The sequence below is a fragment of the Stenella coeruleoalba genome (assembly GCF_951394435.1).
Source record: "Stenella coeruleoalba genome assembly, chromosome: 12".
Lineage (NCBI taxonomy): Eukaryota > Metazoa > Chordata > Mammalia > Artiodactyla > Delphinidae > Stenella > Stenella coeruleoalba.
Window position 1 is genome coordinate 57,617,038 of NC_137158.1, and position 27,979 is coordinate 57,645,016.

Consider the following 27,979-nt stretch of genomic DNA (forward strand, 5'->3'; position numbering starts at 1 on the left):
AGGTATAAAAATAACCATTAAATTTGTAAATTAGAATCACTATTGAACTCTAAATAAATAAAATATTAAAATAAATATACTGGATTGACAAGAGCTATCCATTTGAAATGCTGAGAGAGAGAATAGATTAGACCCCATTTTGTTTAGATAAACAGTTAAAACAACTTTTAAAATTTGTATTAAATTACACGTTAACAATTCTTTTTAAAGTTGATCCGTACAAAGAAGTGATAGAATAATAGCTAAAGGAAAGAGAAGTCTCATAATGACTAAAATAGTATTTGGGCTAGAAGTCACAGACTCTCACCGTCATTATTAGGTGTTCAGGATCAATTGTTTTCACATCTGTGCTTTAGCGACTGAGTTGGATGGTGACACATTATAAGGTATTTGCCTTTGAAGATCTTAGTAATATAAGTGGCAAGAAAAGAACAAAAACGATGGTTTTACTGTTTGGATTGATTGATTGATTTAAAAGATCTACAATAGACATTCTTACATCTGTGAACATTCTAATTAAAGAGAACAGTGCTGCAGTAGCCTATTTTACTCCTATCATACAAACCTTGGGATACATCTTTTTCTTTCAGCCTTGTGGCTTCTCTGTGTTATTCTTCCTTCAGGGGGTTGGAGAACTTTGGTCATAAATCTGGTGTCAGATCCAGAGCACGTACTCAATACTCCTCTTAGGGCAGTAACTCCCTTGTGCCTTATACTTATTTGTCCACATTCTTACTTCTTTTGCTATAATTGTCTTGAGGGCATTTTTTACATTCCCTCTGGCATTTCATATAATGCCTTATATGTAGTAGCTCAGCTATGATTTGATGAGTGAATAATTACAGAGAATAAAGAAACAGTGAGAAGTGATATACAGAGCATTTATTAATAATTTGATATTGATAGCAAAGGAAATTAAAATGGTTAACGAACTTACCCATAAAACTTACCCATCAAGCTGAAAATAAATTAGGAATACAATGAGGGGTTGCTTCATGGATGACAGTTGTTGATGAGTCATAAAGAAGTTTTGAAAAAGCAATTATGCACCTGGGAACCCATAAAAAGAATTGAGACCCAAGCTTCCAAGATCACATGTATTAGCAAACTACTAGAAAGTGGGGAACCTCTGTCTCTATGAAGGTTCAATAAAAGTCCTGGAACACCATGCTTCTGTGTTTGAATTGTGCCACTCTAAAAATCTAAAATTTATTAAATATCAAACTGTAATGTCCTCTAGTTATCACTATTTTAAAACTAGTATCTTTTTAAAGAAAACTCTGGAGACACAATCCTTCAATAAGAAATTACTTAGATATATACTCTCTCAAGGGAGATTAGAAAACTAAAAAGGAAGTAGAACTTGATATAACTAATTAATTCTATACACGTCCAGAGAGCAGAGTGCTAGGGAGCTAAAAAGATGTTCTCCCTGATTCTTCATTTTCCTACCAGCTTCAAGAGGCTCTTTAACCAGTCCATAAGGACACACATATAGGTACTATATCCACCATATTTACTATTTAGTGTTGGCTTAATATTCAACTGTAGTAGAGCTAGAGAAAAGTCAGAACCAAGAACTTCTCAACTGAATGAGTCTAGCTCAATCTGATTAGGAGCTAGAGAAAGTATGAAATAAAGAAAAAGTATGGTATAGACTCAGGACTGAAAAAGTAGAAGTCTAGAAACTTAAAGTGGTGGCTTCCAGCTGGGATGCTATACAATATTAGATAAGGTCTTTGCAAATTTATGAGTTGATAATTGCTTGTGAAGAGGGTTGAAGTGAATTGAGTATAGGATTAGCTTGAGGACCTGTAGCAGGATCTAAAATATTTTGCCTCAAAGATTTGTCACAATAAACAAAGTAAAACTACCAGTTGGCTAACCTGTTTTTATAGGTGTAGACATCCTATTATCTTTACGGTGGTGTGTTGGGGGACCCAAGACAACACTCCTTTTCAATGATTCACTAGAAGGATTCAGAACTCTGAAAAGCTGTTATACTTGTGGTTTATTAAAGTGAAAAGGATACAGATTAAAATCAGCAAAGACAAAAGGTGCAAAGGGAAGAATCAAGAAGAGGCCAAGCACAAACTTCCAGTTATCCTCTCCCAGTAAAATCATACATACATGATTCTCCCAGCGACAGTATGTAACAACACATTTACCAACCAGGAGAACTCACCCAAGTCTTGGTGTCCAGGGTTTTTATTGGGGGTCAATTAAGTAGATATGGAGTCCTCATATAACTGGCCTTATTTACTCAGTCTCCAGTAACCCCAGAAGTCAAACTAAGCTTTGAATTATTTCTTATTCCTAATACTTTACTAACATAGGCCTCTATTCTGTCCCCTCCAACAGGTCGAATTTTTAAACCATGCTCCAAAGTTTAAGTCAAATTCCACTCCTTCATAAATCCTCCTCAAGCCTTCATAGCAGAAACTAGCCCCTCCTCCTCTGTGTTGCCATAATTTAATTTATTTCTGAGATGATCTTTTTTTGTGTGTGTGTGCGGTATGCGGGCCTCTCACTGTTGTGGCCTCTCCCGTTGAGGAGCACAGGCTCCGGACGCGCAGGCTCAGCGGCCATGGCTCACGGGCCCAGCCACTCCGCGGCATGTGGGATCTTCCCGGACCAGGGCACGAACCCGTGTTCCCTGCATCAGCAGGTGGACTCTCAACCACTGCGCCACCAGGGAAGCCCTGAGATGACCTTTTCATATTCCACCTTGCATTAAGGTTGATTGTAAATGTATCTTTTTACCCAACTCTAGATGCTGGCTTGTAAAAACAGAGACCTTGACTCACCCATCTTTATAGTCCCTAGAATGTCTACCCTAATGTGATACTTCGGTTTATTAAATTAAATTGAATATTGCTATTATTTAATCATTACTTTTCAAGGTCATATTGCCAGGCGAAAATGTTGTTACAGAAAATGTAACTGATGTCTAAAACTTTCTAATTGTTGAACTCAGTCTGAATCTCAGAAAAGTGGTATTCCAAGCTTTCAAATTAGAGTAAATGAAAGTAGATTAGACCAACCACGTAAGAACACAGTGTACAGAACAGCTGTACCGTGTCTTCAACAGGATAAACTAAATTATGATTATGGATATGTTTCATCTTTCCTGCCTGTGTACTCTTCTGAAGATGCTCTCAACTTCAGGGTTTGGGGGATTTATTTGTCACCTTAGGTCTGAAATTAGTTTGATTAGTTTTGTTGACATCTACCATCTCAAAAAACCTGAAATTTACCTTGGAAACAAAAAGTAGCAAAAATATCATTGCAGTCATTAAATCTGTGTACATATTGGGAGGCTAAAGCTTGACACATGAAACGGGCCTAGAGATACCTCTTTGTTTAGGCTCCCGGCAATGTAGAAATGATTGAGGTGGTAAATAATTCATAGAAATTGAGCCCAAAAGTTACTTTCAAATAAATTATTCTCTTGGATACAAGGAGAACTTTTTTGTTTATTTTTTATAAATTTGTCTATTTTTTTCTCTATTGTTCTTCCCTCTTCTGTCTTTCCCCCATGTTCTCAGATTTTATTATCCCATCTTCTGACCAATCTTGCTTTATTCAAAAGTGTTTTTATGAAACATCTACTAGGTGAAAAATATGACCACCAAGAGACTTATTTAAACTTAATAAAGTTTTATTAAGCTAGTGCTCAGTGTTGTACCAGGAACACTGCCATTTTCTTGTACTATAGAGGTAAGTAAGACAGGGTTCTACCTGAACAGATTATGGTATGTAGCTGGAGAGAATAATCTTAGAAGATACAGCAGTACATTTTTGTGGTTAGAATAGAGCAATGTGTAAAGGGCAATGGGAACACATTTGAGAGAGAAGTTAGTTCTCTAAGGAAAAGGAAAGCTTCAGAATTGAAGTAATAAGGGAATTCAAGGAAGAGGGAAAATGTGGAGCAATTTCGTGTGTGGGGAATATTGAGAATCTGTTTCCTGGAAAGCAGGGAACTTTCATTGAGAAGACATTAGTCAAGATTAACCATTCTTTAAGTTGAGAGATTACACCCTTCCCAGCTTTTCATCATATAGTCAGCTTTCCCTGGCTTGAATCCCACCTATAAACAAATAATTTTTCAGTGTATTGGGCCTAGGATTAATGAAACCAATTTGGAGAGCAGTCACTGAATGAGAACTATTTTTTCCCATAATGTTACTATATGATTAACTGGCTATACCAGCGGGTTAAAGGAAACACTGAAAATTAACCAGGGAAAATTTTCCTCCCTTCCTACTGGATCTCATCAGGGAAATAGTATAACTATCTGTCCCAGTTTCTCTACCTGTCAGATTCTTATGCTTGCTTCAAATATATGTATTTTTCATATGTGGAGTGAAAAGTATTTTACCATCTGTATAATTTCAGTGTTCTATTCTACATCCATGTATTAGCTTAATGTCTTTTATTTTTATCATATATCATGTGTTCCTAAGAGGAAGTACTTCAACAGCATAGAACGGTAAATAGTAAACCAAATGTCTAACTTATTGTTGTATTTATTGTGACATTTACTCCATACCCTTGACAGAGATGAAGATCAAATTGTAACTTACTGCAGTAGATTAGAATCCAAATTATTTCCCATCAGTGTGGTTAGGACAGCATATAACTTAATAAGAAGGTTTTGAGAAGATTTTTTAAAATATCATTATACTTTAAGGCTAAGAGGTAAAATGAAGAATAGAAAGCTTATATTTTTCATAAACAGAAATAGAGACAGTGCTCCATTTTGAAGGGCACCTCTGTTGCTAACCCACCTCTCTATTTATAGGAAAATGTCGAAGGAGGAGACTGTAGTCGCTGCAAATTCGGCTTCTTCAATTTGCAAGAGGATAATCATAGAGGTTGTGATGAGTGTTTCTGTTCAGGGGTTTCAGACAGATGTCAGAGCTCCTACTGGACCTATGGCAATGTAAGCAACAGCCTTTGAATCCTATGTGCTGCTCCACGGGGCTTCTTGCTATTGTTGTTGTTTTCCTTCTATAAGAAATTAATTTTTTTCTTGTAGTGAGCTTCTACTTAAACTTATCATGAAGAAGTGATAGAATTTTCTTTCAAATGCTAGTTGTGCCTCTTTGACCAAAGCCTTTAGGATTTTATTTGTACCGATGTGTAGACTGGAACCTCTTAGAATAAGTCAACACTAGCCTTTCCGGTGTCCATGATTATTATGTGAAGCAATAATGGAATTAATGTTGCTTTAGCCTCAAGGGCAGATGATTCCACAGAGAAAACATCAGATTGTGCTATGAAGGATTATGTATTTCACTCACCAGTATTTTTGGGATACCCATTAATAAAAACTCCTTTAATAACTATATACATGGTACATATTACCCACCAGCCTTTAGTCGTGATTTGATGTTGCCAGGGCCCTTTCTTCGTTAAAACGAGACACTGAATTTGAACAATACCTTCATTCTTAATTGATTTGAAAAAGTTCAATTATTACCTGTTTAGTAGTTACTGGGATATTCTTCCTCTACCATAAACAAAAACATGTTTCCCTTCCCACCTTCACTTCTCACCATACTCCCATTGCCTTTTCAACCCTCCACAGACAGCGATTTGTCTCCTTATAAAAGAGGACCTTTGGGAATTTCAAATAGCCTATGTGGCAGCACTTAGAAGTACAGAGTAACAGAAAACAGTCTGGGGAAAGAAAGAGAAACCTGCAGAGTGAATGAGAAACTATACCATATAGGGCTGAGTTTACTGAGAAGTTGAGTTCTTATCCTTGGAGAGTCACTGGAGGATTTTAGCAGGAGACTGTTATGATTAGGGTTGGTTTTTACAAAGATCACTATTTTAATAAAACTGTCTTCCAAACACTACTCTTGCCTTTCAACTTCAGTCAGCTAACTAATCCTTAACACAACTATGAAAATTTTCTCTGCCTGTATTGCTTTTAAAGTCTGAAATATTATGAGTAGTTTCTGATTGTACTCTCTTACCTAAATTTGAATTTATACATACTTTATCAAATGCATAGCTTTTGGAGCAAATTATGTAGAACCAACGACATATGAACATCTAGTTTAACTTCTTTCTTTTGTTTGTAGAGTCGCACCTCACCCTCTAGACTGTTGCATTAATGTACTAAAGTTTTATGTTTAGCAGAGGAACAGAGGTAGAACTCAGCCTTGTTCTTCAGAAACTAGGTCCATTGATATTTGCATTTCAGTAGGTCTTCTGGAAACAACTTTCTCTGAATCTCACTGGGCTGTCTTAGAATGTCTGATGATGATGTTGGAAAGGGAAGAGAAGGAAGTAATGTGTATCTTGTAGTGTGGCTATCCCATAAGCTTTTACTTAATCTCTCTTTCTTTGACCAGGGCAGTCCCAGCAATTCCACAGCTTTGGGAGATGCAGAATCAAATGACCTCTACATGAAGAAATTTAAAAAAATATTTCATCCACATATTATCACCATTACCATTCTGCTCCCCATCACCTACAGCACCAAGCAGCTCACACACATCTAGTGGGCACCTGGTAGCCACAAACCCCACTATCCAGTGTTTTGTCCTGACGAGGTTGGATGGTTTTGAATTGTAGCTGTGTGCCCACCCATGGCTGGAGTATAAACATGGAAAAGCAAATCATCATGTATTCCCTAATTCCCCCTTAAAGGCCCCTCCCTTCTCTGGGCCAAGGATCTAGGCTAGGAGTTCCTACAACGCTTCCAACCTCATGGGAAGGAATAGGTACAGTATTGTGAGCTGGTAGATTCAAATGCACTTGAGCCTCAAAGTTTAAATTTAAATATATGAAAAGGAAGGAAATATTAAATGAAAAGCTACCTTTCATATCTTTTTTCTTCCTCTGCTTTACAAACACATACATAACACCTTTTGAAATAATTTTTTCTATGCGAAACAGGAAATTACTAGTGGAATGAAAAACATGAAAATCAAAGTTCAACTATTTGATAATTTATATAACATTATGTTTAATTTTGAATGAGTTTCTATTTTTAAGAAAGAAGCATTTGTAATCATAATTTTAAAAAAGCACGTTGGATCAATAAAAGCAGGTTACTATATCATACCATCCAAACTCTTAGAAACATCAAGCAAAAAAATAATTGGTGCCTAAAGTTGAGTACATCTGACAAGTTTAATGATATTCACAACTCTCATTTTTTCTAAACTTTCATAGTTCCTGCGTTTTTAATTTTCATAAAATGAACACTACAGGAATATGAAAGAGAAAAGAAGTGGGTGGGGTTTTTTTCCTAAGTAACGATGGTTGTGTGTTTTCTTTAAGATACAAGACATGAGTGGCTGGTATCTGACTGACATCTCTGGCCACATTCGAGTGACTCCGCAGCAGGATGACTTAGATCCACCTCAGCAGATCAGCATCAGCAGCGTGAAGGCCCGACAAGCCCTGCCCCAGAGCTACTACTGGAGCGCGCCAGCTCTGTATCTGGGAAACAAAGTAAGTCCAGATAGTGCTTGCTTCTTGCTACTTTGCTTTAACTGATCAATAAGAATAATGGGTTTTATTTAGTCTTTCTTTAAAGACAGATAAAATCAAATGTATACTGTATTGAATTGCTGGAAACAGCTGAATCAGATTAAGTTGGACATTTCCGCCCTGCCCCGTGGGCCGCAGCATGCCTACTTCACAACTCTACATAGTTGCTGTTCTGTGTCCACATTTTGGATCTACAAAAAAATTAATGAAGCCTCTAGGATATTTTTTTGCAAAACAAATTATAGATATTGGAAGAGACGGTGTTATGTTTACCTGAAATAGCTGTTTTTCTAGAGTTGTCTATGGTGCAATACTTACTGAAGTTTTTCTCATCCGTTTCTATTTCACTTCAAAACTGATATTCAAGAGAGCTACTTTTTCTACCATGTCTGAATGTTAACTGGAAATGAAATTTATTACACAACTAATTTAATGCTTGCCATGAAGCTTATATAAACACCATATTTCCCGGAGCTCAGGAAGAGAACTACCCTAAGAGAAGTGCCAGACTGAAAGCACATGTTTGTTTCCAAGCCCATTCACACACATATAAAAACACACACAGATAAACAAATGTGGCAATCTCAGAAATGCAGGTGCTTCCCCCCCACACCCCAGCCTGTTGTGGATTAACTTTATCTAGATAGGTTCCTTGGCTTTTATCATTTTATTTTATTTTGCTTAACAATTTGTTGGAAACAAAATTTGATATAGTAATTGTAAGGGGGAATATTTGCTTGGTCTGTGGAACTTAATACCTTTTCAGCTAATAGTTAAGTCAGCTAATCACACCAGAAATTGTGACAGTCTGAGAAAAATTCGTTAGCAAGTTGATGCTATTTAAGCCTAGTTTTCACCTGTAAGAATATAGCATTACTTTTGAAGAAATCTTCATTGATTAAATAAATTAAAATATATTAATAGTGGCGTGTGAGTATTGAGATAGAAAACGTTACTAGTTCATATGAATGGGAACTAGTGGTTTTAGCTGACTGAAAACATTTTAATTCGTGGCCTGTTTCTTATTTTTACAAGCTTCTGAATACCATTATGAAAAATGTGTAAATGAATAAAACACATTTTCATTGAATATGTATTTTTAAAGAGACAGTGTATATTGCGTAAAATTTTCTATCTGTAATAAAATCCAATTAAACTTTTACTTCAAAGCCCTTTCCAACAAGAAGTCATTCTATCCTATTCTATTTAGGAACTTCCTGAATCCCTGACAGGAATAAAATAGCACATACGACTTGAATGTTTATAGCTTAAAATTGCCAAAAAAATAAATACATACATAAACTGTCTTTTTTTCTAACTGCTCTGAGGAGTTTAGAGAAGAGCCATTGGATGAGTTTCAGAGGTCTTACTTTTCTTACAATGGAGAAATTTACTTACAGATAGTTTTTAAATAGAATATTCTTTACCATATTTTCCATCATTTCTTCTTTGGTCATATGCTTTTTCTTTCTGTTGGCTGAAAATCAAACTGACAGAAGGAAAGCAAGCAAAAGCGATATTAAATAGCATCAGAGCAAAGGATTTGGACATCCTGTTCCTAGTTGTTGGTTCCCAAAGATAACTTCCCTTATCCTGGCTGAACTGCGTCTTATATCCACCCACAACGAAGTACTTCATGTCCCCCACAGATCATTTTCACATCAAAAAGCTGTGCTTGTCTGTGCTTCAGTTTCCATTCAGTGAACAAAATAATCATAACAGGGTGTGCAAATTGTTTGAATATGGAAGACATTTTTTAATGTAATGTGAAATCCCTCTGTGGTTTACAGTCAGATATCTCAGTATGAATGAAACAATTCGCCTTAATAACTGAACCATATAAATTTTTGATACTACAATAATACTGCCAACTCTCACAAATTACCACAGTACATCTTAACTGTCATGTCATATCACATAAATTACAGTCATGATGACATGCTTAGCTTGGTTGATTTAATATCTTGCTAAGGAAATGGAAAATTGTAAGGCCTTGTTTGTAAATCCAGTAAAGCCATTTTTCTAAATAGTTGAGGCTAAGTTCTTTACCAGTAATTGCTGTAGGAATCAGAGCCATTGCCAGAATCTGACAGAAATAGTATATCAAGAAACTAGTACATCTGCTTAAATACAGAATTTTGTTTACATCCAGGGGGCTGTGGGTACATAATCCCTCCTCTGCCTTTTTATTGTTAATTCCTAAGTCAAAAAATGTATATATTTATGAGATGCTATTAGCTTTTCCTAAATATTTATATAACCAATTTTCAAACATTTTCCAAGTTACTTGGTTATAAGTCCACTTATAACGGAAGGGGGATGTGTTGTACATATTGTTATAATGAAGGTGCCACATGCCAGTCTTCCTTTTTTTTGGTAACCTAGCCCCAAATAATAAAGCTATTCTCACTTGGGATACACTTTGCTAACATAGAAACCTGCCTGATCATAATTAAACTCAAGAGCACTAGCCAATTTAGCAAAGGAATACTTTTCATCTTAAGAAACATTTTTATTGACTACAGTTCCTCTATGGACTAATGAGGAGTACATAAGTGAATATAGTTATGTATGTGGATAGTGGATGAGGCCTAGAAAAAGGTAGCACATTTTTATACTACCCATTTAAAAAATTTCCATGATCTTGTTGTCAATTGCAAGTTTTTGTGCCCAACACACAGTGAAGCCAAACAAACTAAAACATCAGAGTTTGGAGCTGAGGAAGGTTTATTGCAGGGCCAAGCAAGGAGAATGGGGTGGCTCACGCTCAAAAGACCCAAAATCCTCGAAGTGATTTTAAAGGCAAAGTGATGGAGGGGAGCTGCCTGGTGTGTGATCAGCCTGTGCACAGTTCTCTGATTGGTTGATGGCAAGATAACAGGCTAGTGTCACAGGGCTTAACATTATCAATCTTCAGGTTCACTAGGTCTGGGGGCTACATGCTTATGGTCATTAAGTAGTTAACTTCTTCCATTTGGTGGGGGTTTTAGCATCTGTAAAACAACTCAGGAAATGTGCATCAGATACAGTTCTCTAGGTGCTTCAGGGAGGAACTAAAGATTCTGTGACTGTCATATGGCTGATTTATTGTTTAAATTCTTACCAATTCTCGTGGCCCAACTGCTATTTTTGTCACTACGTGTTCACATCCTTTCAGTCATTAATTCTTGAGCCAGGGTTTGTGACTCAGGGGAGGCCTGGGAGCCTACAGCTTTTCTACAAACAAGAGGCCAGCAGAGGACATGGGGGAAGGAGTCTGTCCCGTGAAGGCCCCAGAGGGTCTTGCTGGATTACAATCTCAACTATGAGTTGGTTCCTCAACAGCAATCTTGAAAATGTTTGTTTTCTCATATGTGAGTGAGTATTTAGCACAATTGTCACAATCGAGTGTTAATTCCCTGCCCTCCTCCATTCTAGATATTCAAAGAGAATTAAGTCAGGCACCCACAGGGCTCTACTAGGCAGCAGCTTATTTTCAAAATACTTGGCACATGTTAATGCTTAGTTTTAGGGCAGTTGTTTAAGCATGAAACTAGGCAGGAATGGAAAGAGCTAGAGGACAAAGAGTCCTGCTGATTTGCTACAGGCTACAGCTATTGAGAAACAGTTTGGGTATTTCAGAGTTGGAATAATTTACTGCTTTAGTAACCTAAGTGCTATTGGAACATTGAAAGGTCATTTACTTAAGGTTACCCTAGTGGTCTGAAATAGATAGTGCAGCTTCCAAAAGCAATTCTCTTCCCATCTGTAAAGTTCCCTGAGAATCTGGCTTGGCCTATCTACTGTTCCCGCATTACGATTAAGGTTTGAAAATCTCTCTCTGAGTGTTATTAAATTAATCTTGTGTGATGTGGTCTTTACAAAACAATGCTTATTTTCTACAACATTATACTATCTTTTTCTGTTTCTAGCTTAGAGAAACTTTAAAATTGTTTCATGTAGTTGCCAAGAATACCTATAGTTTAGCTTAAGATGCACATTATGAGTCTGTGGACAAAATAGTGTCTGGTTCTAAAAGTAATCTCTGGTATTTCTTTGCTGTGTTTGCTTGACTTTCAGTTCTACCCCTAAGATCCCTAATTAAAGCTGTGGATTTGAAGGAGATTGATGTTTGAGATTTACAGGACAGGGTAGGCCTTGTTACATAAAAGGAACTTCACAAATATTTTGTGATCAATGCTACATTTTTAACAACAACAGAATAGTTTTCATTAGATTGCTCAGAAATGACTCTTGAGTTGGGATTTAAGTTAAAATTGAAAGATGATTTCAATCTTGGTTAAAAAAAAACTAAAAACTTACTAATAAGCATGATCCATTCTCCTTTTAGCAGCATAATTTGTATTTCTGACTTCTTTGTTCCACATTCCTCAAAATTATTCAGAAGTAAAGGTCGAACTCTCTCCCTCATCCTGAATGTCCTTCAATTTAAGTCTTAGATTTAATGGATTAATTAAGAAAGTATTATGTATGTGGTGAATGGTAGGGCCATAAAAGTAAATACGATAAATCAACTGTGATTGAATTTTTATTCCATAAATGAGACCATATAAAAAATGATTTGGTAATGGAGTAGTACTAGAAGAAGATCTGTTGTCAAGAATAAACCAAATGAATTGTTAGGGGCAAATGAGGAAAGATATTATTAAAAAGCAAACAAAAGAATTCAAGAACTCATTTATTGCCCATAGTTCTGGTAATGTCTACTATGCAAAATTAGCCTACCTATGAGGACGCAAAGTCAAATTTCTAGAATAATGAAAATTAATAAAACTGACTCAAGCTGAAAAATGTGAAAAGTGATATGAATATTAAAGCAATTGAATCAGTAGCCAAAAAGTTCTTCCCATAAATAAAATAAGTATTTTGTTTACTTCTGTTTAGTTTGTTCAGTCACATTTCAAACCTTAAATTTTTTTTTTCAATCTTAGAAGGTTTCCAGAGAACAGAACAGTGAGGACCACTCCTCAAGCAGTTTTATGTGGCTTAATATGCTGGATATCAGGGAGGTATGAAAAAGGGAATCCCTGTTCAAACTCATTCATGAAAATAGATGCAAACATCCTAACCAAAGCATGAACAATCAGAATCCATAATGTATAAAAATGGTAAAACTAAATTGGCCAGGTTACTTTTATCATAGGAATTCAATGTTGGTTTAATATCAAAAAGTCAGTGTAAGTAATTGACAATATTGACTGATTAAAGGAGAGGGAAAAAAATATTTCGATAGAGGTAGAAAAAGAAATAGTTAAAATTAAATAACGATTCATGATGTTTTAAAAATTTTGCAGACTAGGATTGGAAAGGCACTTCTTCATCTGATGAAGATTATGTCCACAAAAATGAATAGCATCTATGTTGAAAGAATTCTTTAAGATTGCAAACAATTTTCACTCTGACCACTTTTATTTAACATTGTACTAGAATACTTGGACAGTGCAGTAAGATAAAAAATAAAAGATACAGAGATCGAAAGGGAAGAAATAAAACTGTCATTTGTAGATGATATGATTATCTGCTTTGTGAACTCAGAAGATAAATTATTAATAGGTGAATCAAGAAAGAAACTGTATACAAAGTTAATATATAGAAGTCGATTGTGTTTCTTTACATCAGCAAAAATCAGTTAAAACAACACTTTAAAAATAAGTCCTCGGGCTTCCCTGGTGGCGCAGTGGTTGGGAGTCCGCCTGCCGATGCAGGGGACACGGGTTCGTGCCCCGATACGGGAAGATTCCACATGCCGCGGAGCGGCTGGGCCCGTGAGACGTGGCCGCTGAGGCTGCGTGTCCGCAGCCTGTGCTCCGCAACGGGAGAGGCCACAACAGTGAGAGGCCCGCGTACCGCAAAAAAAAAATTAAAAAAATTAAAAAAAATATATAAAAATAAGTCCTCTATATAGACCATCTTATTTACAAAGCAGAAATAGAGACACAGACATCGAGAACAAACGTATGGACACCAAGGGGGAAGGGGGGGGTGTTGGGATGAATTGGGAGATTGGGATTGACATATATACATTACTGATACTATGTATAAAATAGATAACTAATGAGAACCTACTGTATAGGACAAGGAACTCTACTCAGTGCTTTGTGGTGACCTAAATGGGAAGGAAATCCAGAAAAGAGGGGATATATGTATACGAACAGCTGATTCACTTTGCTGTGCAGTAGAAACTAACACAATATTGTAAAGCAACGATACTGCAATTAAAAAGAAAAAAACTTAACAAAAAAAGAAGTGCTTTATTATAGCGATAAGTAATAAAAGTACCAAGGATAGAATCTATACAGAAAACCAAAGAGCCAAAAATAATTAAAAGAAATCCTAAAGAAAGCCGGAAATGGAGTATTAATCAAAACTTCCCTGATATAAAGACTTAGGACTCATTTTAAAAAAGAAATAATGACTGAGACAAAGTGCTGTTGGTGAGAAAATAGGTTAAAAATGCTCAATGGAGCTGAAAAAAATAGCCCAGAAATATCCCATGCATATATGGATACTTGATTTTTAACAAAACAGATATTGCAGATCAATGAGAATAAGGTAAACCATATAATAAATGCTACTGGTACCATTGGTTATCTAAAGAGGAAAAAAAATAACCATCTCTACCTCATATTATTCATAAAAATAAACTCTAATTGAATCAAAGACTACAATTTAAAAAATCATACTAAAAAAGCTTTTCAAAGACAATACCTTGGATTTTTGCTTCTGACCATGATTGAATAAACGTTTCTTAAACAACAAGAAAACTTGAGAAAAAGTGTCAAACAAGAGTTTTTAGACACTGGACAGCAGATGGTGTAGGACTATGATCCCTGAGAAAAAAGAAGTAGATAAGTTCAGGCTTAACAGCTGCCAAGATTGTTGCCTGGGTGTAGTTTCCAAGGTGAAATGCACTTAGGGAAAACCCAAACAACATTGTTTGAAAGAGGGAGATTGGAGTTCAGGGAAGCCCAGGAAGCTAGAACTTGTGGGACAGAATATTAAGGAAGAGGAAGGTGGAGAGAAAATGAGAGAGAGAGAGAGAGAGAGAGAGAGAGAGCGAGCGCGAGAGAGAGAAGAGAAGAGAAGAGAGAAGAGAGAATCAATCCAAATATCTGTAAAGATGTAAAGGGAACTTTCAACCTGGCTGAATACTGACTTGGATGGCAGAAAACTACCTATCTAATGTTGATGGAAGAACTACCAAAAAGTAATGAGAAACAATTCCTAGCTCATTTTCCCACCACCTAAAGGGGAACAGTGTCATAATAGAGATGACTTCAGTAAAATACTTAATACTGTCCTAGTAATAGGGCTAAATTAGACCCAGACTACAGGCTGCTCTAACCCACCTTAACAAATCTTAAAAGCTGACCTTAAAAGAAACCAGTTTATTCCAAAACTGCATACCAGAACAAAATCCAATACTACTTAATTAATTACAACAAAATTCATCACCCAACAATGTAAACTCTATCATGTCTGGCATCAAATAAAAAATGACCAAGCATGTAAACAAGCAGGGGCATATGAGCCATAACCAGGAGAAAAATCAGTCAACAGAAACAGACCCAAAATGATAAGGAAATAATGTCAAAGTACATCAGAATCAAATTATTAGAAAAACAAACAGTGGTCGAGATAAAGAGAAGATCTTAAAAGCAGCCAGAGAAAGATACAACATGTACAGCAGAAGATAAGATAGAAGATTCTTAGACATCACAAGAGCCAGAATACAGTACAGAAATGTTTTAAAATATTGGGGGGAAAGAAACAACAGCAAACAAACAAAAATTATTAATCTAGAATTTTTACCAGGCCAAAATACCTTTGAAAAAGGAAGGCAAAACAAAGAGTATTCCAGAGAAATAAAGGCTGAGATACTTTTTCACCAACATATCACTAGAAGAAATGTAGACAGTTCTTCCAGTAAGAGGAATATGATAGCAGATGAAATTCGTCCCTACAAAAAGAAACGAAGAGTAACACAAAAGGTAAATAATAATACTTTCTCCACGGATTGCCACCTACCATGGGACCTCAGGCTGGTCACCTCTTTAGCCTTGAGGTTTAACACAGTGATTATCAAATGAACGACAAAACACACAAGGTGAAAATAGAAATTTGGGTACTCTATAATTTTTTATTTGGAATTATAAAATGGAAGACCATGAAACCCCCATTCCTTATCTCAAAAGTAAAGAAAGCAAAACCACCATCAATTTGAAAGTTTCAATCAAATCTTAATGAAAAACTTTACATTTTTACTATATCCTTTTCAATAACACTTTTACACCCATGTTTCATGTGCAACTCAGTGAAGAGCTATAGGGAACCAGTGGATTGCTGGTTCTGATGTACTAGCCCAAGTCCTTGTGGGACAAACCTCCAGTGTGCTGGCCTCTGCCACTTGCAGTAGATCAGACCCAGCAACTATTGCTGTTGTAGTTTAGGAGGGCAGTATTATGCCCTTTCTGAACCTATCATGGCCAGAGTGTTTTATCTACTGGGTTTTTGTATGTAACCCAGTGTATGCTGTTTAATTGGTGGTAGTGGGAGAAGAGCAAGATGGTGGGGAAGGATGGAATACAGATATGTATAGAAGGAAGATGGCCATCTGTAAGCAAAGGAGAGAGGCCTGGAGCAGCTCCTTCTCTCACAGCCCTCAGAGGAGACTAGTCCTGCTGACATCTTGATTTTGGACTACCAAAGGAGTACTTATTTTCTTTCTTCATTTTCATTTTCTATACATATCTGTGTCCCATCCTTTCCCACCATCTTGCTCTTGATTGAAAGCTATTATTTATGCATGGGGAGGCTCTGGTAAGTTATTTTCAGTGTTTTGCCTTTCACAGATCTGATTCAAATGCTGCATCTCTTCCTTATCAGTTTTGTAATCTTGGACACATCCCATTATTTAGTCGAGACTTACTTTCAATATCTGCAAATTGAGAGTTCCAGCACTGTGTACGGCCCCGGGCGTCCCCGGGAGTCCCGACCAGCAGGACAAATCCTTGTGAGTCCGAGGAGGAACCTGTGGGGGTTGAAAAAAGGGGGAAGGGCAGGAGACGCGAAAGAATGGAGGCAAGACAAAATCCTGATCAAGCCTCAAACTTTTATTGCTGCGGTAGCTGTATTTATACACTGCAGAGAAAGGGGGGCGGGATTCAGAATGAGGGAAGTACTTGGCTAATCATCATTGGTGCTGCGTGCGCGGGCTTTCATTTTAGGCGCGAACTTCTATCTCATAAATCAGGAAGAGAAGCAGGGTGTCGGCCATCTTCTAATGGCGAAAACTTCTTGGCTCCCAACACAGCACCTCCTCAGAATAGTACAAAGCCCTCAAAAATGCCCTTAGCATGCAGAAGCTGTTCAGTAAATGTCAAGGATTGGAATTTATACAGAGGTATAAATTTATACAGAGGTAATCTTTGTATCAATATAAGACACTTGTTAAAACACTTTGTCCCTTGCTTATTATTGCTATCTGATATAGCATCTGGTGGTGGTAAAGATAAGGTAGCATTAAAAATAAAAATGGACAATTACAGAGAGTTAATTTTAGCAAGTAAGTAGATTATGTGACTTAAACAGCAGCTTTACGGAAATGTGAAAAAATTAAATCAGTTATCTAGATTTTTGAGAAACCTGCAGAGTGTTTTGCACTTTATCTTGAAGGTACCAAAATAAAGCAAACAAGCATCGCTTCATGTCTTTCCAAGTAAATGATGTGATAAGTATCTAACTATTCCTGCTTTACTGAAGTATTTAAAGGGATTTAAGATTTCTGTCCATCAATAACTGATTAGGGAAGTTAATTTTATAGGCATTATGAACAGCATCAATACCCTGCAGCTATAATGTACCAAGTTAAAATGAGGTCATTAAGGTAGACCCAAACTTGATATGACTGATATCCTTATAAAAAGGGAACATTTGGAGACAGATACTCATACAAGGAGAATGCCATGTGAACATGAAGACAGCCATCTACAAGCCAAGGAGAGAGGCCTAAAACAGATCCTTTTCTCACAGCCTTCAGAAGGAACCAACACTGCCAACACCTTGATTTTGGACTTTTATCCTTTAGAACTGTGAGACAATGAATTTCTGTTTATTAAGACACTTAGTTTATGGTTTTGTTGTGGCAGCCTTAGCAAACAAATCAAGTAAAATATTAATTATTTTTAAAATTTGATATTTTCATTTTGTTTTAATTTATAGCAAACAAAAGGCTAATCTAATATCTAAAGAAGTTATAGAAATTGATAAGAAAGACCAACAGTTCAATAAAGAAATGGGCAACAGATATGAATGAACAGTTCATAGAAAAGGAATACAGATGGCTCTTAGGTATATGAAACAATGTACAACCTGACTCATAATACAACTACACTGAGAAATTGTCATTTATCTTGGAAAAGACAACAAAATGGCAAAATGGATAGCAAGTATTAGTAAGATTTTCAAACGACAAAGATCTTATAATATTGGTAGTGGAGATACATATTGATGCAATACAAGAAAACTAATTTAGAAATCTTTACCAAAGTTACAAATGCACATGTGCTTATATATTTCTCCTCTGGGAAGTTTTTCCTACTGGTATATATAAACGTGTGAAATGCGAAGTATTCATTTATAAATGTTTGTGATAAACACAAAAATGTCTGTCACCAAGAGACTGATTAAGTGAATTTTGGTACATACACACAGTCAAACACTATAAAACTGTAAATAAGAAAAGAAGTTCTTTGTCTACGAATATGGAATGATCCAAGGTATATGGTTAAGTAATTAAACCTATAAGTAGAATAGTGTATATATGACCACCATTTGTGTAAAAAATAGTGGAGAAAAATAATATGCTTGTAATTATAAGGTAACTTAGCTATTTAAAGTCACAGCCAGCATTTGATTTGAGGTGAGTTTGCCTCAGAGACTATCTACTGCCCCACTCAAGATTGTAATATTGTCAAAGTTGTAAAATAAGATATTTTAAGTAACAGTCTGTTTTTATTTTGATCTATTATAACCTATTAATTTTCTATTCTAGACTTTGTTGTAAAGGTTATTGCTTTGATGTGATCACTTAAGTGCCTCAATTCTATAAGCTAAAAATGGTTGTCATGCTTAATTAATCACAAGGATTCCAATAGCACTCTTATCTTACCAGGTAGTTTCAGGAAATTCTGTTATTGTCAGCAGGGCATGTTGGGGAAGCATAAAGCTTACATTTATATTACTGAGGTCTTCTCGTCACTTCCAACAGTAGTAGCCGAGTAAAGCAGACACTCACTCTCTCACCTTACTTTTTCTGAAGCTCTCCCTCTATTACCTAGGTCGGAGATTCCAAGTAGTTAAAATTCAACATTTGCCACATGGAAAAAGGAGCTATGTGATAAGATCCCAATCTGAAATGTGATGAATTATTGAACAGGTAGTTTGCTGGGTGATTGAAAATTACCTGTGAAAGAGTGCTTATCTCCTTGAGGCACATCGAAAGCTGACGGAATTGATCCAATTAGACTGACTGTCTCTTCAATGAGTTGTGACCTCTCGATGGTAATAGCTTATTATGATGATAAATGAACCCATCTCTTCAGCTGAAGCCTGAGTACACACTTCAGCAGTTTCCTTGAATCATGAGGCCATTACCTCTCAAGTTCAGATCGACAACAGTGACAGCCACGGGAGCAGAGAGCATGCATGACTAGACACAGATGATTGTTTTACTCAGATGAATATATTTACAGCTATTTCCAAAGAAACCGGACCTCCTTGTGCCTTGTGTGTTCACACCTGAAATATTTACCATGTGACGTTTCCTTTATCAGGAAAGCTACATCATTCTAAGATAACTAGGTTTTTTTCCGGTTTTGTTTTTTGTCTTAGTTTTTGTTTGTTGTTTTTGGTGTTTTAATTGCCCAGTCTTGGTCTCCTGATTGAGTAAAATTTCAGAATAACAATACTTTTTTTACATTAATGAAGCTTGTAATATACAAACAACTGTTTTTTTAAAAATTAATTATTTTAATCCTCACAATTTAAATCTCACAGTTTATATTTGGTGTGAGTTAGGGAAACTAGTCAGAGACATTATTTGTAGAGAACTTTTGTAAAGCTCTTTCTTTAAGAATCACATAAGCACAAATTCTTTAGTTTTTGGATTTCTATTTTAAGGAAATGTCAAAAATTCTTTAAGTAGTTACTGAAGGTTGATATCAATTTCCTTATTCTGCTGTAGTGATATCTCTGGTTTGAGAAGAATTAGAGGAGAACAGGTTATTATGTCTATAACAAAATACAGCCTTCTAATTCCTAATAATTACTAGACAGCGGTCAGTTGCCAACCTCCCAAATATATCCTGAAAAAACTTATTACCAAGCAAAACTAAGTTTATGAAGTTACTGAAGTAAGGGAGAACAACAGCCACCTTGACAGTCTTAGTAGCGTCTCAAAAGGAAAGGAAAGATCAGAGGAGGATACTCGTGGGCAGTATCCCAGTAGGGGACAGGTTGGGTGACTTCAGGGTGCATCTCGTATTGCAGGCAAGTGGACAGAATTTATGATACCATAGCTTTGGATTTGTCACAAGAGTCTTGAAGTGTTGAAGAGCATGCTATTAGTATATAAGTAAGCTGGTTGAGACAGATCACCGTCCAGGAACCAGGTTTTCTTGGAGCTTGTTTGCAGAATTATTTAGTTAGTTAGTTTTCCATATATTTTTATCTTTTTATAATAAAATGTTTCAAGCATATACAAGGTAGTGAGACTATTATAGTGAACCTACCATCAGCTTCAACAATTATCTACTCATGGACGATCTTATTTCAACTATAATCACACCTATTCCCCTACACCTCCCTCCCTCCACCACACTGAAGCAAGTCCTAGAGCTCTTATCATAAGTATTTCAGCAATAGGGGTTAGAAATTATGCTTGCTCCCGGCCTTAACATAGGAATAGGGAATTATGTTGACTTTAGTTCTTACAGACAATAGCTGTGGGATCATATAATATAGTTATTTAGTTTTTTTGTGCCACTGCTTCCTCATGTGTAAAGTGGAGATAATACTAATACCCATTTCAGCAGAATTATTTTGAGGATTTAATACATATACAGCACTTAAGACATTGCTTGATAAATAATAAGCACTCAGTATTAGTGGGCCTATTTTGAGGGCAGACATTATTCATTGAACTTTTAGAAAAACTACTCATAAAGAAAGGAAGGAAAGGAAAGGACAGGAGAGGAAAGGAAGGGAGGGAGAAAGGAAAAGAGGCAGGAAGGAAGGAAGGAAGGGAAGGAAGGAAGGAAAGAAGGAAGGATGGAAGGAAGGAAGGGAGAAATAGAGCAGAAAAGGAAAAGAAGAATCTGCTTATATATATTTCATTTTTTAGGGTGTTTTGATTTAGAAAGTAACTATCTATTGGGACCTCTCTCTTCTAGTCCAAATCTATCAAGAGGTGGTTTGGTCTTTGAGTAAATACCCTTTTTTCCAGTTTTCTTCTGAGGCTGGGCTTGACATGATTATCAGCCCCAGTGTCCTTGAAATAAGTCCTTTATAATGAAATGGAACTGGAAATAACCCACAAGCACAAAGCTTGGCAGGCCATTGAAGGTCTCCGAGGCCATTTACTGCCTTAAGCTTATTTTTACTTATCATCACAGGGGAAAAAAATGAATAGGGGCATTGTCTTATATCAAATAATTTTAAATTAAGATGTGATGGTTTTTTATAAAAGTCAGAATACTTTTTGCTTTTCTTTCAAAACACATGTAGAGATAAAATTTGATTATGTTAATATCTAATCTTAATTCTGCTCTTGATGAGAAACTTTTACACAGGAAACAACACAGCAGTTTAATGGATCTCACTGTCTAGCAGATATTTGGAGGATGAAGGATAGAGTAAGTGTTTGGAACAAGAAATAACTTTCTATTGTGCCAAACACATGAACTTTGTGCCTGGTGAAAGATATTTAGGCTAAAGAAAATATAAACTATGCTGAGAATGATCCCTATGACCACTTGATCCTGGAAGACTTAGCAGGGATGGGGTTTGGTTCCATGTCCCTGACTCGTGTGGTAAGATAATTTTACTTAAAAGAGACAAGCCAGGTTAAGGGGTTCAGCAAAACCATTTACATCAACCCCTTTTTAAAAATCTAGTTAGAGCTACGTCAGTCTCTCAAGTGTGGTGCTCAGGCCCACATCAGAGTCACTGGGCGTCTTTATTGAAAGTGGACATTACTGACCCCTATCTTAGATTCACTCAGTCAGGAGATCTGGGGGAAATGTGTGGAAATCTACATTTTTAAACAACCTCCCCAAGTGATTCTTTACGCATAAAATTTTGAGAGCCACTCTTTTATGATTACTTTAAAAAATTACTGCTGATGAAGTAAGTATCTGTAGATGATTCCAGAGAGTGAAACTTCCCAAAGCTTAAAAAAAAAAAAAAAAAAAAAGTCCTGCCGCATGCTTTACTCTGAATTCAGAGGTTGGCTTTTTTTACCCAATAGTAATAGTTTAGCCTGTGCAATGGAACCCTATTATAATATTTTCTTAGCTACAACAAAATGTGTAAATCCAAATCTATATATCCATGTCATTACAAATAGAAACACACACACACAATACGCACAAACATAGATACTCACATGGGGAGAAAATGACTCTTAGAAATAAGCTGTGTTCTTTTTTAACAGGAAGTCTGAAATGCCCTGCCATGGATACCCGGAATGAGGAAGCTTGGCAAGATCGAATATGACTTGGGGATTAGGGACAGTTTCAGGTTCTAGAAGGGGTTCCAACTCTTCCTGAATGTGTTAACAGTTTTGCTACTTGAGCTCTGTTGCTCACTAGCTAAGTATAAACACAAGCAAGACCCTTAACTTCCTTGTGTTTGAATTTTTTATTGGTGAAGTTAGGGAGAGGTTATAACTTTAGCAACAGATCCTGTGTTGCAAACAAAATCTTAATTAGAACACACAAAATCAAGAAAGATCATTCAAGTGGGTGACAGGGCTGGTGCTGGTTACCAGGGGAGACAGGAACGGTGCTGGTTATAATGGCTGGCAGGGCCGATCCTGGTTGTACTGGGTGACAAGGCCAGGAGCTCTGTCTGCGTTTTATTCCATAGCCTCATCTGTGGTTTCCCCAAAAGAAAACTAGGTTTTGGAGAAACATGGTATGAAAACAAACAGACCAAATGAATTAGAAAGTCTCTTGCAGGTTTAAAATTTTATGATTCTAACACCAAACAGAATAATACAATCAGCTGACTACTAACAATGAAATAACAACTCTACAAAGTATGGTAAAGAGGCTACTTGATACCAATTGAAAAAACAAGTGTTTCTCAGCTGAGCTATTGTCCATGTCCAGATGCCTTGATGATACCTACACCCAGCCATAGAAAATGTGGGAGGTTTCAGAGCAGAGCAACTAAAATGATTTAAGACACTGAATAGTCAGTGTTGAGCCCACATCATTTCTTACCTAAATTACAGAAAAAGCCATCTAACTTTCTACCTCCAGCCTTCCCATTCTAATACTTTATTCACATACCTGATGGAGGAAGATCTTTATAAAACTCAAATTTGGTTGCCTCAGTCCACCACACTGTCTTAACGATACATTGAGGTCTCTGAGACAATTCTGGTCTTGCACTCAGGAAGGAACTCTGTGGTCCAGCCATTCAAATGCCCATATGTATTCCATGCTCTCTCATACTTTCCTATCTCACGTTTTCCTTTTGTCTGAGATTCTCTTGTACCATTTTCCTGAGTGACTAACTTGTATTCATCCTTCAGAATGCAGTTCAAGCATTGATTTCTATAGGAAAATTTTCTGACCCATCTCCCAGGACAGGCTGAGTTAGGTCTTCCTTTGTGCTCTTTCCCTGAGACTTCCCACCACCCAGCATACAGAAATATTGCTCCCTAAACTGTGAGTTCCTGGATGCAACTGGTTTCTGTTCACCTTTGTACTTCTAGGACTTAGGAGATTGCTTACTGTTGTTTAGGAGCTTAATAATCCCCTGTAGAGTGAATAAATAGATGCTCTATGTGAATAGTTATTATTTCTGTTTCCATAGAAGATGAACAAGAGGAAATAGAGGTAGAATTCTCCTAAATAAAAAAGTTTTGAAGCTGTAGGAAAAGAACTTGGTTGGGATTTCTTCAGAAGTGCCTGTCTGGATTTTCTAAATATTGTAAAAAATAATTCTGGGATCATTTAAGGCCACATCCATTCAGAGCCAGGCAGATGACCTGAATAGTCTGCCAAATTCTTTTCCAGCCCTCAAATTGTATGAGCCTGAGTAGCATTGTTTGAGTAAAAGTCTTGTTCTCTGTGAATCAGGAGGGAGTTACACTGTTTTGAATATTTACGCAGAAACAAAGAATTTCAGAACTGGAAATCATTTGAGCCATATTCTATTAAATGGTTTTCACACTGTGTTCTGTGTGGTCTTCCTGTGCTGGGACAGGAGGCATGGAGCAGACAGGGAGCCCCTTTCCTTCTTAGACCAGGTGTATTTATCTATTTTGCACGTTGAGAGTACATGGAATGGAAGCTGAGGCTGTGAGAGGTGAAGTCACTTGAACAAAGATACACAGCTTCTCCAGAGACCAGGCTGACGTTAGAGTTATGACCCCCTGACTTCCGTGCAGATCTCTTTCCATTTTCCTATGCAACACATGAAAAAGGGCAGGTTATTTACATAATGGTCAAGGTAAGTTAAAATTGTGACATTTGTTTTGAAACATCAGTTTTGAGTTTACGCCATCAAATTAAAGAAGTTTGTTAACTAAGTTTAATTTGCTTTCACGTAGGAAGCAGCTGTCTTTCAAGATAATAAACAGATACAATAATATTTGGTCAGCTGTGGCTTTTAATTTAAATGTTTGACTTAGTGCTGTTTAGTCTGCTGATTTCCAAACTATTCTCGTGGAGAGAGGTGTACGCATTTTAAAGCATTTTTAATGTTTATTATGATGTCCTGGGTCTGGCTGTCTTTCTATGTCTCTGCATCCCCTGAATAGACATGACACTGCTTTGGCAGCACCTGTTTGACAATATACGTGTTACTTTCATAATCTATATTTTTTAGAAGAAGCGGCAAAGATGCGATAGGCCATTTTCTTCTTTACTGTCTCCATAGTTTTGTCTTTCAGACTGTCATGTAGTTGGAGTCATAAGTATGTAGCCTTTCCTGGTGGGTTTCTTTCAATTAATAAGATACATTTAAGGTTTCTTCATTTCTTTTGGTGAATTGATAGTTCATTGCTTTTCAGCGCTGAGAAATACTCCATTTGGGGGCTACACTACAACTTACTTATCTATTCACTTACTAAAGGACATCTTGGTTGCTTCCACGTTTTGGCAAAAATGAATAAAGCTGCCGCAGTCATCCACAGGTAGGTTTTACTGTGGATACAGAATTTTTTGTGGGCTTAAGTTTTCAGTCCCTTTAGGTTATTGGAAGAGAATGTTTAGTTTTATATGTAACTGCCAGTGTCTTTCCAATTTAGCTATATTGTTTTGCATTCCCACCAACAATGAAAGAGGGTTCGTGTTGTTCCACATTGTTGCCGGTATTTGGTGTGTCAGATTATAGGTATTAGGCGTTCTAATTGGTGTGTGGTGGTCTCTCATTGTTTTAATTCTTGATTCTCTAATGATGTATGATGCTGAACATCATTTCATATGCTTTCTTGCTATCTGTATAAAATCTTTGGTGAGTAGTCTGTTCGTATTTTTGCCCATTTTTTAAACTGGATTGTTGACATTTTTATTGCGGAGATTTAAACGTTCTTTGTATGTTTTGTAATAAGTTCTCTATCAGATATGTCTTTTGAAAATATGTTCTCCCAAACTGTGACTTGCTTCTCATTCTCTTGACAGTGTCTTTTGCAGAGCAGATCATTTTTAATTTTAATAAAGTCCCACTTATTTATTTTTCTTTCATAACTATAGTATTGTATTTAAATCTCATTACCAAACCTAAGATCATCTAGATTGTCTCCTGTGTTATCTTCCAGGAGGTAAAAGACTGAATAGAACCCCAAGGGATTATCCAAATTAGAGGTTTTTATTCCCAATAGATTCATAAAGGCTTATGTACAGTATGCTAGCTGCAAATGTAACCCAATATCAAAGCTTCTGATTTAGACCACTCCCCCATATCCATAAGTCTTTTTTTGTCCTCAGTAAGAAGTAACTAGAAATACCGTTTTGCCACTCCTTGCCACAATAATGCATTTCTGGAGAACGCTAGGGTACCCAGCCCATACATTTCTCAAGGTTGTGTAGTATAATAGCAAAAATGATGGAGTCAAACAGACCTGATTTTGTTTTTTAAACCTAACATTTACTAGCTGTGAGATTTTAGAAAAATTCTTTCACTTCATATCCTTCGTCACTTTAGTTATAAAATGGAGATTGTAAATGCTACCTCATAGAATTGTCATGGTGATTTCATTTAATAATACATAAAACATCTGGTGTGTAATAGGAACTGGATTATTATTTATCCCTTTGGTTTCCCTTGATAGTCCCATAAAAATAATTTGATTTAATATGCAAAATTATATGATAGATTCCAGTTGACTAACTTAATCTGGAGGAAGAGGCTTATCACTTATTTTTCTCTTTGGTTTTTAAAAAGTATCTAGAGAAGAAACAGAATCAGTGACCATAAACAAATTGCTGCCTACTGATTCAGGATGAACAAGGACAATAATGGTTGTCGATGCCCTACTGTGCAGAGCAAAAATGAGCTCAATATATGACGGAAATCATGAATCAGTAAGCAAATCCTGTTTTACAAGTGATGAATAACTACATATCAGCTAGCGAATGGAGTCTCTAGTTGTACAACTACAGTAAACTGCAGCTACATTCTATGGAATAAACACCATTGTAGAGATAGAAACTTCATTGTTTGTAATTTTTGAAAACTGTTCTTCTTTGTTTTCATGTCAGTTTGAGGATAGGAGAATACCCTTTAGGGCAATACATGCCTTTCATATATTAGGGCTGCCTTGAGCATATTCTGGCACATTATATAAATATTAAGTAATCCCTATAATTAAAATGATGTTCCTTGACATGAGGATGGAGACACATGGTTATCTGAATAGCCTTAAGGTAGTTTTGCAATAAATAGACTTTTGCTTCTCTGGAATGTGTAATGAATAATGCTGTGTTACAAGTAGGTATTAATTAATAGTTGAAATGCAAAAGACATTTTCTTCGGATTATATAATAATCTACATTATAGCTACAGGTATTATCATGACAGATGCTAGTTAGTATTGAATCATGGAGGAATATAAGAGATCCATTTTCACTCTTAATGGAAATTATTATTTCATTTTATTAATACACTGAGTATTAACCTAATAAATAATAAAAGAACATTAATATAAAGTGCCGTTATTAATATTCCATTTATGATGCATGATTTTTGTCTCAAAATTATAAAATACTTTAAAGTTATTGAGAATACTTTGTATAGATTGTACTTATTGGAAATACAAATTGTACCTAAACATGGGTTAAGGCCTTTGTTTTGAAATTAGATTTTGGAGCAGGAAAATAAGCTGTATAATTATGTTCTTAAAATGTAGATAAATACAAAGAGTGTGTTTTGAATAAAAAAATACATATTTTTAGAATCTTAGTTACTTCCTTTCATATACAAGTCCCAACATCTGGTTTCTGTAATCAGTTTATATCTATTAGGTTTGTAATTATGTGAATGCACGTGAATATCAAATCATTTGGTCAGTCTTAGAAATCTTTTTGGCCATTGTCTACTCTACTTGGAGTTGAATTCAGCCTTCCCTTTAAACTAGAGAAAAGAATGTTAACAGACTACCTTCAGTAAGACTACCATAGTAATATGGAGAACTATACCTTACTTTACCTCAACAATCTTTCTCCTGTAAACGTTTCCATCGCATTTTCCATGGAGATCATCTCTTACCAAGTTGTGAATAAATTCAAACCTTTCCTCTTTTAAAATAATCTGTTCATATTAAAACATGAGATGTTTCCTACTTTGAAATAAGATTGTTAACGAGATCTGGTTTATAGCCTTTTCATAGAGAAAAAAATGAAGACAAGTTTAAACAAATGTCAGCATTTCTGAAGACTCCAGGATGTAAACTATTCTAGACTGTCATTCACAGACGAAGACAGCTTCATATTTATGGGCTTGGGGCAGTTCAGCCTCTATATATAACTTGAAGAGTTAGTTCTGAAGCTCAGATGCAAAGAGATATTGTCACATTTCAAAAAATGTTTCTAAAAATTCCTTGAGAAAAATAAATTTGGGCCAGTAAACAGTAGTTTGTGTTCCAGAAGACTCTGTGTAAACCTAGTAAAGTCAAGAAGTGGTAAACCTAGTAAAGTGAAGAAGTGTCTTTCTCTCTTTACTTCTTAGAAAT

General features: G+C 36.1%; 1 protein-coding gene across 1 annotated transcript in view; it reads left to right on the forward strand.

The window, feature by feature from the left end:
• Positions 1 to 27,979, forward strand: part of LAMA2 (laminin subunit alpha 2) — a 602,802-nt gene that overhangs the window by 292,571 nt on the left and 282,252 nt on the right. Inside the window, exons 11-12 of the mRNA XM_079939315.1 lie at positions 4,805 to 4,945; positions 7,303 to 7,476. Of these exons, the coding sequence (XP_079795441.1) occupies positions 4,805 to 4,945; positions 7,303 to 7,476 (315 nt within the window). The remainder of the gene's footprint in view (positions 1 to 4,804; positions 4,946 to 7,302; positions 7,477 to 27,979) is intronic.